At 39.6% G+C, this 18,412-nt stretch overlaps 1 protein-coding gene across 10 annotated transcripts in view; it reads right to left on the bottom strand.

Moving 5' to 3' along the window:
* LOC129765355 (uncharacterized) overlaps positions 1-17,799 on the bottom strand; it is a 180,440-nt gene extending 162,641 nt beyond the window's left edge. For 4 of the 10 annotated variants that reach the window (XM_055765574.1, XM_055765584.1, XM_055765582.1 and 1 more), the window contains exons 1-2: positions 17,058-17,713; positions 2,518-2,671 (exon numbers count right to left, since the gene is read on the bottom strand). In XM_055765574.1, the coding sequence (XP_055621549.1) occupies positions 2,518-2,604 (87 nt within the window). In that variant the 5' untranslated portion in view covers positions 2,605-2,671; positions 17,058-17,713. The other 6 variants (XM_055765577.1, XM_055765575.1, XM_055765576.1 and 3 more) reach the window with 6 other exon arrangements.
* Positions 17,800-18,412: the final 613 nt, after the last annotated feature.

The following is an 18,412-nucleotide window of genomic DNA, read 5'->3' as shown; positions in this document are numbered from 1 at the left end:
AGTTAAGGCAAGGTAAATTGATGTGGCTAGAAACATTGTGCTGATGGGACGAAATATGATTGTCAACTATGACCGGATGTTGGTCCACTACGAAAAAGACCACCACGAATAGCGCCCGCTATTAATAATCAGAGAGAGATAGAAAATTAGTTCCGCTACGGTTGCTGTCCCGCCGCCACCACGCAACTCATTTGGTTCCGATTTTCTGTTGCATTTCTGCGAAAGATGTTGTTCTTCGTAACCTTCCTTATTTCCAGGTGTTTACAGGTGCACTGGTAAAACAAAAATCTCAGGAGATTCAGCTTGAGCTAGGGTAGACTGTATATTTCGTACTTGTAGCAAACCATTCTCATTGTGCTAGGATCGATGGTTCGAGCTTTGAATAGTCAATAAGGAAGTCGACCACGTCCTTACAGTCACCACGGGAAGGGAAGGAATGTTAGTATAAAATTCGCGGCCAGAAGGCTCGCCTCTATAGCGTGGTTCCCTTGCGCTTGTCATGGAAGGAATAGTTGTTAGTGAGGATAGATAAGATTAATATATTGAGAGTAAGAGATTCACTGAGGTGAGTTTAGACGCGAACTATCGATCACTCGACGAAGCAAAAATCCGAAAATATCATGTGTCATACATGGGACGAAGGTTATCTTTAGGTAACCTGAGAAGATAGATATTTAAAATTAATTGGACCGGCTATATACTCTATTATTTATCGCACGTACTTCTTATCGAAATCCAATCGCGACGGTGGAGAGTTAACTTTGGGAAACCTGAGAACTAACCGAAAGAACTCATCAGAAATCAATATGAGCGGTGATATATTCCGCGAACTTCCATAACGACGGCGGAGAGTTATATATTGGGAACCTGAGGAGGTAACCGAGAGAACTTCTCCAAAAACAGTTGTCCTGACAGTATGTTCCGTTATGCATCGCGTACTTTTCAGCACTTCAATCGCAACGGTCCACGGGCTCTGTTAGTGGCAGGGTATTAAATTGAACTCACCCGCCCAATCGTTCCTTGGCATGGGTCGCGTCACTCCTTGCAAAAATAGAAATCGCACGGCCCAAGATCGGGGTGTGGAATTGGTTGAAACTTTCGGTTTTTCAGAGCCCCTTCAGTTGCATGCGAAGTGTATGGACGTGTGTTGTCGTGTTGTCCCAATTGGTCAATGATTAAGCCAACACGTTCCTTGTCTTGACTTATAGCTAAATCCCAATCAAAATATCAATACTTATTGACCTTTCGATTGTGTGGTGCAATTACATAATTCAATTAAAATCTAAGATTATGTCGGTGGATTGGTAGATTTGAACGAATCGACAGTTACGTATCAATGACAATTTAGATAATCCAGAGAACAATTGTAGACAGATAGAACAGCTTATAAGATTTACTCTTGCAATTACTGTTGTTGGATCGAATCCCAGTCATCTGAAGACGCAGTGTAAAAACTAGGTTAACGACAATGTGTCAACCTATTAGCTTATTGCAGCCGAAGTATGGTGACGACAGTGTTTCCCCCCCTTCGATTTCCACGAGGAGTTTATAACCACGTTGAACGGAGCAAAACTCTATCCTCCCATGTACCTATTGCACATTAATGTAACAAGCGACAAAATTAACGCCGCTTGTGGTAACGCTGTAAGCGCTAACACTTTGTTCTACATCGCTTCCAGAAGTCAGAAAGTTCGGCTTCATCAGTGGCAGGCGGGGGTCCATAAAGGGAGTACTCCTTTTTTATGCCTGTCTGTTCTCGTCGTTTCGAGGCTTCCAAAATATTCAGCTGCAGATAGTTTGTAGTGATGGAAAACGTTGAACCTCACTTGAAGTAAGCATCAGCAGTAAAAACTGTAGCGGCATCAACGGAATCGATATAGGAGGGAACTTTTATGTTCGATGTAGAAAACCCCAAACTGTAGCTTGAGGTAAGAAAATTTTTGCTTGAATAGTACCATTTTTTCTCTTTTGAACAAGAGAGGAATTCAATCATGACCTCCAGTTTAGGTACCTGTGGAACTCTGTCGAATTAATGAAATGAATCAATAAAATACATTTCTTGAAATTTAGTAATGAAAATATTATGGTACATATGTTATTTACCATCAAATGACACGCAAATCAATTATGGAATGGCTGAAAAAATGATTCAAACTTGCATATTCTAACAATTTCTTGCTGTTTATGTTTATCCTATTCCTCCTCCGATATTTGCCCTGAGCAAAGCATCCAATCATCAAAATGCCTCGCATATTTGCCCATTCGTAAGATCACCAGACGATGTAGTAATGTTATTATGGGGATTGTCGCTTCTTGTGTGTTCGTTCCGAGGAAAAATCGTCCGAAGTCTCCAGCTCGGCACTTTTCCGCATGTAGTTCCTAACCGGTGATAGCGTAATCCATCTTTCCAGAACCATTGCCATTGTCATGCTGTACTACCAGCATGCCAAACAAGCAGCAGCAGCACAAAATGGCAACTGTATGAACATGCAAGTTAATAAATATGGAATTACTTACGACAACATTTTCCTCCAGACATTCCATTTCGCTGTCCTCCGATGTGGTGTGCTGAAGGTTCGATGAAGTAGACGGCGAACAATCCATTTTTGCTGGCTGAGATTTATGGACGATGCTGCTGGCATGGAATTGGATTTATCCACTTTCGGATTTTCTGTGACAGAGAAAATGGAGAAGAAAGAAGTTCCAGTAATCGAACAGTTTGCTGTTTCTGGGAGCAAGGCTACCGACCGATAATTATGTATAACATTGAAGTATTACCGTTTGACCTGTTTTCGCATGTAAACATATTTTCTATCCAATATATTCTTAAACCAATCTGGATTGAAGTACAGGGGATGTTCGGAGGAATCTATCCAATCCCAGCCTAGCGTATATAGCCCTGGCAGCTGTTGAATGAACAGGTGATCAACCGTTCACCTTCGAATGTGTTCACAATATCAACAGAGTATAATTATTCATGATAAAAAAGTAGCTCGGAAACATTTGGTTGTATAGAAAAACTGTATAAAAACAAGCTATATGGTAGGAGAAATGCGGGTAAATTGAACCGGTGATTGAATTTCGATAATTTAAACTTTAAATTAATTGATACTACTTGACCATCCTATTCTCTGAATATTTGAAGCTATTCGAGACACCCTGTTATATATGAAGCTGTCAAACATTGGAAACAATAAACAAAAACAGATAAAAAGCATAATCTTTTCATCACCATTTTCGTCATCATTTCATTTCATTAGACTCTCTGGGACTTCGTTTTTTCCAGAATACAAGGTAAACGTATGGTTTAAGGTGTCAATGAAAATGACCATCCCAATTTTTCATAGGGACTTTCTGCGAAATGTTGATTTGTGCGATAAAATACCCTGTGCAAAATTTTCAAGTGTCGCGGGCGTCAACATTTGAGTTTATCGAAAACCGAAAAATCACCTAAGAGACGAGTACATGAAATCGGAATAAAAAAAATTGCTGCCAAATGTCTCTAAATTGCATGAAACGTCCAGATATACTGTTATCTAAAAAAATTGTCAAAAATTTACTTTTCAGATGGAAAAACGACCAAAAACCCAAAAAGTCGAATTCTGGCAAAAAAATCTAGATAACAATAAATCTCGACGTTGCGATTTTAAGACATCAGACATATTTATTTTTCGAATGCCCCGATTTCTTATACTCTTCCCTTGGGTGATTTTTCGGTTTCCAAAAAAATCGAATTTTCGAAGTTTGACGTTTTGAAAATGAAGTCCGATTGAGCTAATATTTCGCATAGGGTATTCTATCGTGCAAATCAACATTTCGCAGGAAGTCCCGTATGAAAAATCGAGATGGTCATTTTGATTGGCACCTTAAACCATACTTTTTACCTCGTATTCCGAAAACACTACTAATTACCAGAGAGCGTCGATTTTTGAAAATGTACATCTGACATGACATCTAGAAGTTTCATGCAGTTTGAAAACATTTGACAGCAATTTTTTTTTGAAAACCTCGATTTATGTGAACAATATTTTTTTGAAGAATAACTGAAAATCAATAATAATTTCTAAATAACCCAAAACCCATGTTTCCTACTTATTTGACGAGTGAAAACTTGAAATCATATAAAAAATGAGATCAAATTTATAGAGATACTAGCTGACCCGGCAAACTTCGTCCCACCTAAAATTTGTTTTTTGTTGTCAATACCTTCAAACATTCACGTTTTTTACTAAGCGCAAGTTCATGGGTCAAACCGCAGAACTGTTCATTAATTGATCTTCTAATCGACCCCGTTGAATTTACCTTTTACTATAAAATTCCTAGTACTTCTACCAAAACTCATCATTATAATATCAGATTATTTTCTGACACAATTCTCGTTCAAGATTTTTCAACCACTTGCAAATAACATGTTACTCCGTTACATGGAATGAATGTTTGATACAGAAAATATGATAGAATAAAGACAGCCCGAAATCGGACTATTCCTTCCTTGAGTTTTGCTCTTATCATTATATTCGGCAATCCATTTTTATTAGTAAAGATAGAAGGAGATAATGCTCCCGTGGCCGAGTAGTTAGGGTCCAACCTAACATGCCGGGGGTTCGGGTTCGATTCCCGTTCTGGTCGGGGAAATTTTTCTTCAAAGAAATTTCCTCTGACTTGCACTGTGGTCACGCGTATTCTAGAGCTAGCCACTCAGAATGCATTCAAAGCGTGTTATTTGGCATAGAAATCTCAACTAAGTACTAATGAAAATAACGCAAGTAATACTACGTTGAGACGGCGGAGTTCCTCTAGGAACGTTAGTGCCATATAAGAAGAAGAAGAAGGAGATAAAGATATTTCGTTAGCACAAACATCAAATGGACTAACAACGCTTGTCACTATGTAATTGTAGAACATAAGGGAATTTAATTTTTCGAATTTTCACTTTTTCCTTCAGAATTTTCCAAAAATTTTCAATTGTCATGTTTGAGTGGAATATTTTTTGTTGAAATAAAGGGTGTGTCACATCAAATTGCATCACGGAAAAAACGCTGTAGAAATTCGCCCAGTAGACCGATCCTTTTGAAAATTTTAGACATTAAAATAAAAACTATTAAACAACTTTTGGCATTTTCTTTTTATTCATACTTCGAGTCCAAGCCCGTATGCTCGCACCTTCCTCTTTACCCCGTCCATAAGGTTCTGTACAACGTCAGGTTGTAGTTTTTTTTGAACAGAAATCCATTTTCTCTTGAAGTCCGCCTCCGATTTGACAACTTTTGGGTTCTTCAGGAGGGCCTGCTTCATAATCGCCCAATATTTCTCTATTGGGCGAAGCTCCGGCGCGTTGGGCGGGTTCATTTCCTTTGGCACGAAGGTGACCCCGTTGGCTTCGTACCACTCCAACACGTCCTTTGAATAGTGGCACGAAGCGAGATCCGGCCAGAAGATGGTCGAGCCCTCGTGCTGCTTCAATAGTGGTAGTAAGCGCTTCTGTAGGCACTCCTTAAGGTAAACCTGCCCGTTTACCGTGCCGGTCATCACGAAGGGGGCGCTCCGCTTTCCGCAAGAGCAGATCGCTTGCCACACTATGTACTTTTTGGCAAACTTGGATAGTTTCTGCTTGCGAATCTCCTCCGGAACGCTGAATTTGTCCTCTGCGGAGAAGAACAACAGGCCCGGCAGCTGACGAAAGTCCGCTTTGACGTAGGTTTCGTCGTCCATTACCAGGTAATGCGGCTTCGTCAGCATTTCGGTGTACAGCTTCCGGGCTCGCGTCTTCCCCACCATGTTTTGCCTTTCGTCGCGGTTAGGCCTTCTGAACCTTGTATGTACGCAGGCCCTCCCGCTGCTTGGTCCGCTGGACGAATGAACTTGACAAATTCAGCTTATTGGCGACATCCCAGACCGAACTTCTCGGATCACGTCTAAACTGCTTAACTACGCGCTTGTGATCTTTTTCACTGACGGAGCATCCATTTTTGCCGTTCTTCACCTTCCGGTCGATGGTTAGGTTCTCGAAGTATCGTTTTAGTACTCTGCTGACCGTGGATTGGACGATTCCCAGCATCTTACCGATGTCCCGATGTGACAACTCCGGATTCTCGAAATGAGTGCGCAGGATTAATTCACGACGCTCTTTTTCGTTCGACGACATTTTTCCAAATTTACGAAAAATTGACAGTGAAGCATGGCCAACGTGATCTATACACTCTTATCTGATTATAAGCGAAAGCTGAAGATATAATTCCTAAAAATTAAATTTCTACAGCGTTTTTCCGTGATGCAATTTGATGTGACACATCCTTTATGTGTAATATTTTATGAGACACCCTCTCCATTCTAGAGGAGGGAGAGGTGTCATACCATCATAGAAACATTTTTTATACCAAAAAACCCTCACATCCCAAAATGTGCTCTATTAGTTCTCGAGTTATGCAGAAGTTTGTATTCCATTAGTATGCCTCCTAAAACCTTCACATGCCAAATTTGGCTACTTTTTCTTGATTAATTCTCGAGTTATGCAGAAATTTGTGTTTCATTTCCATGGTAGACCCCCCTCCCTTCTTAGAAAGATGGGAGGAGTGTTGAACCACCTTAGATATGTTTCTTGCCCCCTAGAATCTTCATGGATGGCACTAACGTTCCCAGTGGAACTTTTGCCTTCTCAACGTAAGTATTACTTGCGTCATTTTGATTAGTAGTACTTAGTTGAGATGTCTATGCTGAAAAACACGCCTTGAATGTATTTTGGAGTGGCAAGCTCTAGATTACGCGTGACCACAGTGCAAGTCGGAATAAATTTCTTTGGCGAAAAATCTCCCGGCCAGAACGGGAATCGAACACGAACCCCCAGCATGATAATGTGGGACGCTAACCACTCGACCACGGGAGCACAACCCCGTAGAACCTCCACATGCCAAATTTGGTTCCGTTTGCTTAATTAGTTCTTGACTCATGCAGGAATGTATACTTCATTTGTATGGCAGTCCCCCACCTTCCCTCAGAGAGAGGGGAGGAGTGTCTATTCACCATAGAAACGTTTCTTGTCCCCTAAAACCTTCGTATGCCAAATTTGGTTTCATTTTCTTGATTAATTCTCGAGTTATGCAGAAATATGTGTTTCATTTGTATGGCATCCAACGCCACCCTTACCCACCCCCGTTAGAGAGGGGGGAGGAGTGGCTAACCACCATAGGAACATTTATTGCACCCCAAAACCTTCATATGCCTAATTTGGTTTCATTTGCTTGATTAATTTTCGAGTAATGCAGAAATTTGTGTTTCATTTGTATGACAGCCCCCCACTAGAGAGGGGGGTGGAGAATCTAACCACCATAGAAACATTTATTGCACTCTGAAATCTTCACATGCCTAATTTGGTTTCATTTGCTTGATTGATTCTCGAGTAATGCAGAAATATTTGTTTCATATGTACGGCGGCCCCCCTTAGAAACGGGGGAGGAGTGTCTAACCACCATAGAAACATTTATTGCACTCTAAAACCTCCATATGCCTAATTTGGTTTCATTTGCTTGATTAATTTTCGAGTAATGCAGAAATTTGTGTTTCATTTGTATGGCATCCCCCCCTTAAAAAGGGGGAGGAGTGTCTAACCACCATAGAAACATTTATTGCACCCCAAAATCTTCATATGCCTAATTTGGTTTCATTTGCTTGATTAATTCTCGAGCACTGCAGAGATTTGTGTTTGTATGGCAGCCCCCCCCCCTCTTAAAGAGGGGTGAGGACTATCTAATCACCATAGAAACGTTTCTTGCGCCTCAAAACCTCCATATACCTAATTTGGTTTCATTTTCTTGATTAATTCTCGAGTAATGCAGAAATTTGTGTTTCATTTGTATGGCAGCCCCCTCTTAAAGATGGGGAGGAGTATCTTACCACTATAGGAACATTTATTGCACTGCTATACATACATAATTTTATATTATCATAATGTTTTTACATTTCTATACTTATTATGATGAGTTATTTCATTGTCCTTGGAATTAAACTTCGCTGCTACTTTATTTTCGGATATTGGTACAAAAGAATGATATTTTTGGATCTCTTTTTTAAATGGCGTTAACGTTCCCTGTGCAACTTTTGCCGTCTCAACGTATGCGCGCATTAACTAGCGTCATTTATTAATACTAAGTTGAGATTTCTTGAGCCAAATATCACGCCTTGGATGTATTCCGAGGGGCAAGCTCTTGAATACGCGTGACCACAGTGCAAGTCGAAGGAAATTTCTTCGACGAAAAATCCCCCGGCCAGAACGGGAATCGAACCCGAAAACCCGGCATGATAATGTGAGACGCTAACCACTAGGCCACGGGTGCACTAATTTTTGGATATCAATGTTTTCTGAATAGACAAACTCGCGATTTTTGTTTTCTTATTTGGAATTTCGTGATATTTCGAGTTATTGATTGCCTTAGTTGAAAAGTTTGTAAGCTATATACCACATTTATCAGATTTGGAAATATAGAAATTGTTTTGAAGCACAGCGACACCCGCTTATGGCAACAAACTTCAAGCTCGATTTTCTCGAAATCTTAAAAGTGTCACATGGTCCGGTCTGTTTTAACACCGACCATTTGAATGACGACTGGTTTTCTAGAACGCAGTATTCAAAATCATTGATATTTCTTTCATAAAATCGTGACCCACAATCCAAATGCCTGATTAAAATATGATGTTTGACAAAACTGTTGGAAAATTAATGAACTATTTAGGAAAAATAACATTTCAAATGCTCTGTTAAAAATGTTACTCAGAAATTGAATTTAATATTAAAAACTTTTTATCTCTCAACACCCTAACCTTGATATTTTTTTGTATATTTTCATTGGAAACCCCTTCCAATTTAACAAAGTTTGAAGTACAGTGGTGCGTTTACACCAAAATAGAGATATGAATTTTTAAAAAAAATATAAAATTTCAATACTTTATAAAATCGTAACCATTTAAGCAAAGCAACATAAAAAATGGATTCTGCATGCGACTCTAGATCTACAGTTCTCGAGATATAACCATTTTGCCACTCACTTCGGTCAGTGCAAGAGAAAACTCGAAATCTAAGCGCCATAAGCGCTCAGTTGTTCGTAAGTTGAGGAGAATTCGAAAAGTTTCTAATCATCTGCTGTATCAAATGAAATTAAACGTTTTTTTTCCAAAATATATATTTTTATCAAGTTCAATATTTCGACTGTTTTTCTTATTATCTATGTTAGTTATATGCAACCGATTACTCGCGGTCGGCTCGAGGTTAGTATTACAAGTGAGGGGCTTAGAATGAAAGGGGTGTAAGTGATTTGATCGATTTCTCTACATCGACTCTCTCTTCTGGTCATAACTTAGCTGCAAATACATTCCCAGCTGTATTTGACAATGTGGAAGGTAGGTCAGAACCTCATCTATCGGATTGTATAGCAAACTTAAATGGGAACGTTTTTGCAGTTGAGTTATTAACTAAATAAAAAGTTGATGAAGAGAAATCGATCAAGTCACTTACACCCCTTGCATTCTGAGCCCCTCAAGTGTTCTCGTAATTGGGATGTTGCTGTCTCCAATGCTCTGTACGTTTGGCCGACACGGGATACTTCCTATTGGGATGCAGCTGACCATTAATTAGCAACGCCCCCTAGTCTGTACCTCATATCTAGCGTGGTGCGTCTTCTCGACTCGAGGAATCCAGGATAGAATGGTCACTAGCCGGCGCAATCATCAGCTCGTGTAGAGTTGTCATGAGCGATACAACTTTTGGCTCTTGTTGAATAATCAGTGAACTGCACAACCTTCGGCCCGTGTATCTGTAAAGAGTGTGTGTATGTATTGCTGCGACTAAGTAAAAGTCTATAGATCGGATAGGAGGGATATGAAACAGGGACACAACGAAGGAAACATCATTAAACGTTGACATCGGCGTTTCTGAAGAACAGGTATAGATGAAGTAGAAGATCAGGATCGCGGCTGCCTAAGATATCCCAGACGGGGATATCCGATTGTCCGCCTTGTGCTCTCAGTGCTCTAGAGAACTGAGAGCGAGCAGCATACGGAATTAAACGTTTGTAGCTGTAGTTTTTCTAACAGAGCGAATTTATTTACATTGTTGATTGACAGATGGCGATCAATTCGTCTAAAGCCAGGTGGATCGCCGAAGAGCTGAAAGCCTTTTTAAATGAGTATAATGAATTATTCAAATTCTACAAATCACACTTGCCGGATTATAAAATGACCATCACGATATTGTCATCAATTCTGATAAAACACCAACTACGGAGCATGTGTATAGATTCAATTCGCTAGCGTTACTGGAATCATTTTAGAAAATTGCACAATGGCGCGAGAAATTGTGATTCGAAGAAAAACGAAACAATAATCTGGAATTCATCGTTGACACATACCGCTGATACGACTCTCTCCGTGGTCTTCTACAATCGCACTAACGTTCCTAAAGTTCGAATTCTCAACGTAGTAATTCTTGTGTCATTTTTATTAGTACTTAGCTGCAATTTTTATGCTTGGATACAGTTATACTCTAGAATATGTGTGACTATAGTGCAAGTCAGAAGGGATTTTTCGGCGAAAAATCTCCCAGCCGTTCTGAAGAGACAAGACGAGTGTTGCATAAACATTAAAATCGAGACCTCGGCACAGGTACATCATTCATTATAAACATCATTTCTCATTTTTAATTAAATTTATGAACGACAGTTAGAGGAGACGAAACAAACAAGAAGGTGCGCTCCATGCATTTTTATGATGAATCGACATGTTCAGGACAACGCCATTCGAAGAGGTCGTTAGCTGTGCCTACAATTTCTGATCGACATGTACGCGAAGGTAGAGAGCGAATGACTGTGATTCCTACGACGCAATCAACAAATGCAGTGTGAGGAAGAACACATTCACTTGCGAGACGCTATCATGAACAAAGCCGAGACAGCCTTTGCTATTGCCAGGTCAAAACGCAATGCATTATCATGACATTACAGTGCGTGTGTTCAAACGTATAATGAAGTTCTTGATGAGCTTCATTAAAACATTACACGTCTTCGGTCCCACACGTTGCTGGATGTATTCGGTTGAATAGCGAAAGCGATTCAATTCATTCTTTTTTAGATTGGTTAGTCAGCAAAATACGCCCGAGGAAATAGTTTTCCTTGGAAATTCCAAATATGCCTACTGATTTACTGCTCACCCGTATTCTCAAATACGATCGAGTCAGAATTACCCGAACGGATAGCAATCTTGCATTCTGTAATCCACTCAACTCAAGTCCAATCGAGTTGTGCAAATGTGGCAACCTTGCCGCGCAACTCGACATAGACAACAGAGACCTTCTTTTAGATTGTACCTGGCTATTTCGCTGCCTTTTTTTGGTCACCATAGTTTGAGGTATACAGATTGGACCATTCAGAACGTGGGACTTTTGTTGAGAGAATGCCTAACATTTTCAATTGTTCAATAGTTTGTCTTAACAAAATTATTATTCTCTGTATTGTGATAAACAAGACTTGTTGAAAAGCGTGCCCCGCATGTTGAAGGCCGCTCTCCCCATAACACCTTCAAGCACCATGTTGAAAAGCTGACTGGAGAGTCCATGTGGAGCCTTGTCGAAGCCCCATGTGAGTCGCAAACGACTCCGACAGATCGCCTGAGATCCGCACACCGTTCATCGTCGCTGATTGAGTCTTGTCAGGTATCAGGAAAAGTCGTGTTCGTCCATGATTCTCCATAGCTGTCGTTGATCGATTATATCATATAAGGATTCGAAGTCGGCGAAGATGTGATGCTTAGGTATCTTATACTCACGGAACTATTGAAGGATCTTCCGCAATGTAAAAATTTGGTCCGACGTCGAGCAACCGGGCATGAATCCGCCCTGATAACTTCCCACAAATCAACTTACTATTGGCGATAGAGGATCTGAGACAGAATTTTTAAGGCACCATTCCGGATTGCGGTGGCACGATAGTTCCCACAATCCAGTTTGTCATCTTTTTTATAGATGGGGCAGATAACCCCGTCCTTCCACTACTCCGGTAGTTGCTCTGTGTTACTGTCTACACTCTACAAGTTTTCCCGGACCTCCCTTGAAAAGCTCTTTGCCAGCTGCTCTCTGGTTCTTTAGCTAGTTAATGGGCTCCTTACATTCACCTATCAATCACATCAAATAATTCCTTTTTTTTATCCCATTTATTCATTTATTAGGCTCATTAGCTTTTTTTTAGCTGTAACAAGGTTTTAATCGTGTTCATGTACATATGTTCATGTTTCTATAAATTGTAAATTACACAGTAGTTAGTAGTAGCCATTTGGGCGTTAAGTTTTCTGTTCCATTACATTATGTTAAATTACACAGTAGTAGCCATTTAGGCGTAAGGGTATTCTTTCTGTTCTTTCATTATTCAGCAGACCGGACAGCGGAGACAGTTGATATTGATCATTGTTGTGTTATTTATAGAACAGCAGCCCGATGTTTCTTGCAGAGCAGAGCAGTTGCATGGAAGAATCTATCTTTGTTCCAACGTGGATCGATTTCCATCGCTGATGATGGTTGCGTGGACGTAGTTATTCTATAACAACACAATGATGGTCAATTGAGGGCCCAACTGGCTACGAAGACCCCCAATAATTCCTTGTTCTCTATGAAGAAACATGGAAATGAATATTAAAGAATATCAAGATTCTTCCAAGCTTTCACAATATACCGATCACATTCGAAGCGAATGTTTTGGGCAATCATTCGACTACTATTAATAACGACTTACTGCGAATCTCACTTTATTGTTTTCCAACCGTCTCTGTCCGGAATAAACATCGAAGGATCCGAATCCGACAGAGAGAGAGACTGTCGTCCCCACATACAGTGACTCAAATCCGTAATTGTACTCCACCATGCAGATATCTTTTCCTTTCTTTTGAAAGTCGAAAACAAGCTTTCGGAACATTCTATTTAGATAAAATTATAGTGTCATATGAGAGTTAAAAGGTTTGCTATCTGTTTTCAGAATAATGGTTTTTATTTCTCTAAAAATGGCGAATGTATGTGGTAATGTATGGAAATTGACTCAAACTCATAATCGTACGCTGGTTGAAATCTCTACTCGAATTCGAAGGCGTTGCCAATTTCCTAATTCCATCATTATTATGGTATCCCTTCTTCATTGCAACTATCTTTAGCTGTCTTTAGATTTATCTACGAGTTTTTTTATGTATTCGGAAGGTATATTTATAATTTTTTTCATTGAGTGGTTTTTTATTCGTTATTTTTAAAAATTTTATGGTTTCTAAATTTACTACACAGATAACTTTCTTAGTTTTTTACAGGGATTGATGTCGGAAGATTGTGGAGGAATATCAATAACTTTTGAGTAATTGTAATGTAACCATGTGCGAACTTTATATCTCTTGAGCTCTGGGTCATTGTCCTGGCAAAACTTGAATCCTCGATTCCATCTCATTTTGTTCACACTTTGCTACATGCTACACCTTTAGGATGTTCAAGTAAACATTCTGATCCATTACACCATCGATAAAAACCAAATTGAGCAAACAAAAAGTTTGTAATGTGCCTAGGAAGGGCAGCTTAAATGGTGTTTGGTGTTTCCATAGATGGGTCCTAATTTGATATTTTTAGCTCCGATGGTTATCGTTTCGTATGGAGGAAGCCAACGATGAATTAAACGTAAAAAAATCTGAAAACAACGTTTAAACATGGTGGTGGTGGAGGGATGGTATGAGGGTACATGTAGAAACAATTGGATTTTTATCGATTGAGTATTGGATCAGAATGTTTACTTGATCATCCTGAAGGAAAATATGAAACAAAGTCTCAACAAAATGGGATGGAATCGAGGATTCAAGTTTTGCCAAGACAATGACCCAGAGCTCAAGAGATATAAAGTTCGCACATGGTTACATTATCAAAAGTTATTGATATCCTTCCACAATCTTCCGACATCAATCCCTGTAAAAAACTAAGGAAGTTATCTGTGTAGTAAATTTGAAAACCATAAAATTTCTAAAAATGACGATTTTGAAAACCACTTAATGAAAAAAATGATAAATATACCTTCCGAATACACAAAAAAACTCGTAGATAAATCTAAAGACAGCTACGTCTTTACAGATAGTTGCAATGAACAAGGGATACCATAATAATGATGGAATTAGGAAATTGGCCAACGCCTTCTAAATCGAGTAGAGATTTCAACCAGCGTACGATTATGAGTTTGAGTCAATTTTCATACATTAGCACATACATTCGCCATTTTTATAGAAATGAAAACCATTATTCTGAAAACAGATAGCAAACCTTTTAACTTTCATATAACACTATAATTTTATCTAAATAGAATGTTCCGAAAGCTTGTTTTCAACTTTCAAATGAAGGGAAAAGAGATCTGCATGGTGGAGTACGATTACGGATTTGTGTCACTGTACAAGAATTCCTTGTTCTCTATGAAAAAACATGGAAATTGTGTGATACACGTCATCAAGGAATTGTGAAATGAGCTTATTGACTAATAGAAGTGTCAACCGAACTGAACTAGATGTACTCAGGTGACAGGGATATTTGTATCTCATAGCAGGCGATACTTTGGTTAAGGTGAAGGTGGAAGCTAGCCATTGTAGTAGTATAGGTAAAACCACATGTAAAAATGGGGTAATAGTGTTTGTGAGAGAAGAGCAAAGCACATGTAAATAGATCAATTCACTTATCAGGCTGTGTGGCGCTTCATTGACACGAGTCTTTGAATACATTTGAAAAAAAAATATCAATTCAATACTGAAGTTAAATGTATGAACGATATGTTCCGATGAACCATGCCAATTGCAAACATAAATATATAGAAGGGGTATTTTTGCATATGAAGTAAAATTCTGATTATACGCGAGCGTAACATGTGCAAATTTATAACACATGCGAATTGGGGCTCTTTTGATATTAACAAGTTCTACCGCATAGTAACTCGATGCTGATAATTCCTCAATATTTTCCTTCGTTGGTCGTATTGTTTTCACATATTCACGTTGGAGAACCTTAACCCTTCTCTTCGTTGGCTGAGACATTTTGATTGAATGTAATACTTTTCCGTTTATTGTTTTTGAAAGCATAGGCAGCCGTGGCAGTGTTCAGAGCTCTGCAATACAATTTTCTTACCCAATATTAAAGTTGCTAAAATTTACATTATAGACCCATTAAACGTAAAAATAATGATTGTATTGATATCAACACTATTTTATTCTATTGATTTTCATGACATGAAAGGCTATGACTCAGGAATAACATTTTATTGAGTGGTTTTGATAGCTGTTTCGATGATGTTGTCTGGCATCAGTGTCGAAAAAATAACGATGCTTTCACCAATACAAACAAAACCATTGCCGAAGATTGAAAAATGAAAATTTAACTTTCAGAGCACTTGCTCGAGTTTTCCGACGTTTTTCACTATACAGTGCGACAGCAGATGAAAATTTAATATCTTGTGAGTAATCGATTAGATTTTGGTTGATATTACTTCATGGGAAGTGTGCGAAACGATCATTTTCTTCACATAGTTTCGCGCAATTATTGATTTTCGGGCGAGGGGTGAGGGACGGAGATGAAAGAAATGAGCGCCATTGTGGCAGCCATTTGTGGCTAGCTTCCACCTTCACCTTAACGTGTGTAACCATGACTCGTCCTCTTTCCTCTGTGGGCGTTCGTGCTAGTAAGACGTGATCTAACATTGGGGGATTCCTCTTCGGAGCCAGAATTGCACAGAAATGAATATTGAAGAATATCAAGTTTCTTCCAAGTTTTCACAATATACCGATCACATTCTAAGCGAATGTTTTGGGCAATCATTCGACTACTATTAATAACGACTTACTGCGAATCTCACTTTATTGTTTTCTAACCATCTCTGTCCGGAATAAACATCGAAGGATCCGAATCCGACAGAGAGAGAGAGACTATCGTCCCCACATATGCCACCGATCAGTTGCACCCCGGAATCGGTTAAGTCCCTGTTTGCGAGTGAAATATTGATGCCCTTGCATTCAATCAGATCGACATGGCGATGGCGGGAAGTTGAAACACAGAAAATGCATTTCGAGCGCTTAGGAAGCTGCGGGGCGCCAACGAACCTCACTCCATACCAATCTCGCGGTGTTAGTAGTCAATTCGTTCGATATAAAACAAAAGCTCTGCCAATGATACACAGCAGCAGCCGGGAGGGAATGAGATAAAGAAAGGAGCGTTATAAAACTAAAACCAATCGTCGGTGCTGGGAATTCGCAGAGCAGCATCAGCAGCAGCTTGATAGTGTCGGTTCAGTGAAAATTGCATTTTTCAGATGTTTTAGCGTGATTGTAGTTTAGAGCGGGACATGCGAAGAAAAATGCACCGCGGTGTAGTGGAAAGCGGAGAGAAAGAGGTGAAAAAAAAGGTGGGAAAAATTCGAGACTATATGTTTCGTTCCCAAAGCGAAACCATAGGCAGTAAAAAAAACATCGGAGGGAATGGTAACCGAACGACACTTTTCGCAGGGTTCGTTATGGCTTAAACCGTTGGTTGGATTGGGTGACCGGACAAGGCAGGACATTTGTGGGAATTCGGTTTAATTTCGCCTATGCTGCCTGCCTGAATGAAGTGCAGGAGGCTCGAATGAAAAGTTCACCATGTACCGCAGGATTTGCGCAATTGCTTGTTTTGAACTCTTTTTTATCTGGATATAGTGTTTAGCATGTTGGGTCACGCAGCACCAAACGTTGTTTGCTGTGAACCTTCAGACTGGCTACAGACCGGGCTTCAGGTTCAATTCATTATACACTGACCAGCTAGTACTAAACGCGACCCTAGATGAAAAACTACTAACTACTTTTTTCGGGTGGCTCTTTTCGGCGTGATGGCTATACGATTGTGTTTTCGCGCCAAGATGAAACGCCAACGGTAGGAGAGATATGGAAGTTTGTGTACACATTCCGGCGAAATGCTACATCACAGTAAAGCTGCAATTATTCAAACGACCCTAGCGACCGAGCGAATGATGTTAGAAATTAATAATCATTACCTTATCACACTCTTGAAGGTAGCGACGATGAGATGCTCTCGGACCAAACGAGAATCGCTATCTCATTTGCACTTTCAGCTCTTCGCTTAGTGCCAAAGCGTGTTTTGATTAAAGTGCATTTTGTGTATACTTTTTTCTTATTCAAATCTCACTTTGATAATGCGTCTTGTTCACGCTCTCTCGCCCCGGTCAAATGCACACTTCGCAGACCAATTGATGTCGAAAACTTCGCTTTTTGGATTTTTTTTTTCTGCTTCCCGGATATATGTTTTCGTTTTCTCGAAACACTTTTTCTCCCTTCACTGCACTCACAAAAGCTCAGCAGCACAGAAACTATAATGTTAAAGTTTCATTCCGACCGAACACTTGGCTTTCTTCTACTATTTTTATCGCGAGGAAGTTTTTAGCTTAACCTTTTTTCCTCCACCTGGTAGCGGGCAAGACAAAAAAAGCGGAACGTAAGTGGAAAAAAATCGAATAATACTAAGTGCAAAGCAGTATTATTATTGCATCGGTAATGCAGCTAAGTTTTTGTGCCCACCCGCCTTCCGGATTAAATCGACGAACCGGATTTCCGAATGGACACTTTTCGTCGCCTTGGTGCGCTCATATAAAAACACGATCGTTTCAGGGCGCCAAACAGCACCAGCACTGAGGGCTACATTATTGATACCTGTTTTTGCCACCGTTGCGAACCAATCGAGCCGAAGTGTGATAAGGCGTTGTTCATTCGTTTGTACCGTATTGTTCACACTACTTTCCGAGATAAAATGAAACCGCTGTTCGAATGAATTTTCGAGCAGATTTATTTGTAAACAATTCGCTTGGAATGAATTACGCGAGGGATAGGATGGTGTGTTTTGGGTAAATAATAGGGATTTAGTCTTTTCCAAACTATTCCTTAGAAGATCATTTTCATTTTTCAAAATTCTCAGTCTTCATCCAAATACCAGATGAAAGAGGACGGGTTTCGCGTCCACTCGACTAGATGTTGGCATGACCCTCTCAGAACTCAATGAACCTTTCACTGCATTTGTAATCCTTGCAAATCCTGGAGATCACGGCTTGACTCATGTTGCTAAATAATGTCACACTTTCCTTTGTTGAATTCTGATGATTACGCAGAAACGAAATAATGCTATTTCTTTTCCGCCACTTTACATTTGCTGCCGGTCACGACTGGTAATTTTCAAACAACTGCAGAGACATTTTATTCATCCTTTAGGTATCTATACAATCCATCCATTATTATCATATCTACAGTGACTTACAGTGACTCTTAATAGATACCTAAATCTACAACAATTAGTCGATCTTGACCGACCGGTCAAGAGATTTTTGGCAGATGGCTATTG

Source organism: Toxorhynchites rutilus, chromosome 2, assembly GCF_029784135.1.
Source record: "Toxorhynchites rutilus septentrionalis strain SRP chromosome 2, ASM2978413v1, whole genome shotgun sequence".
Taxonomy (NCBI): Eukaryota; Metazoa; Arthropoda; class Insecta; order Diptera; family Culicidae; genus Toxorhynchites; species Toxorhynchites rutilus.
This window is presented reverse-complemented; position numbering and strand designations above follow the sequence as displayed.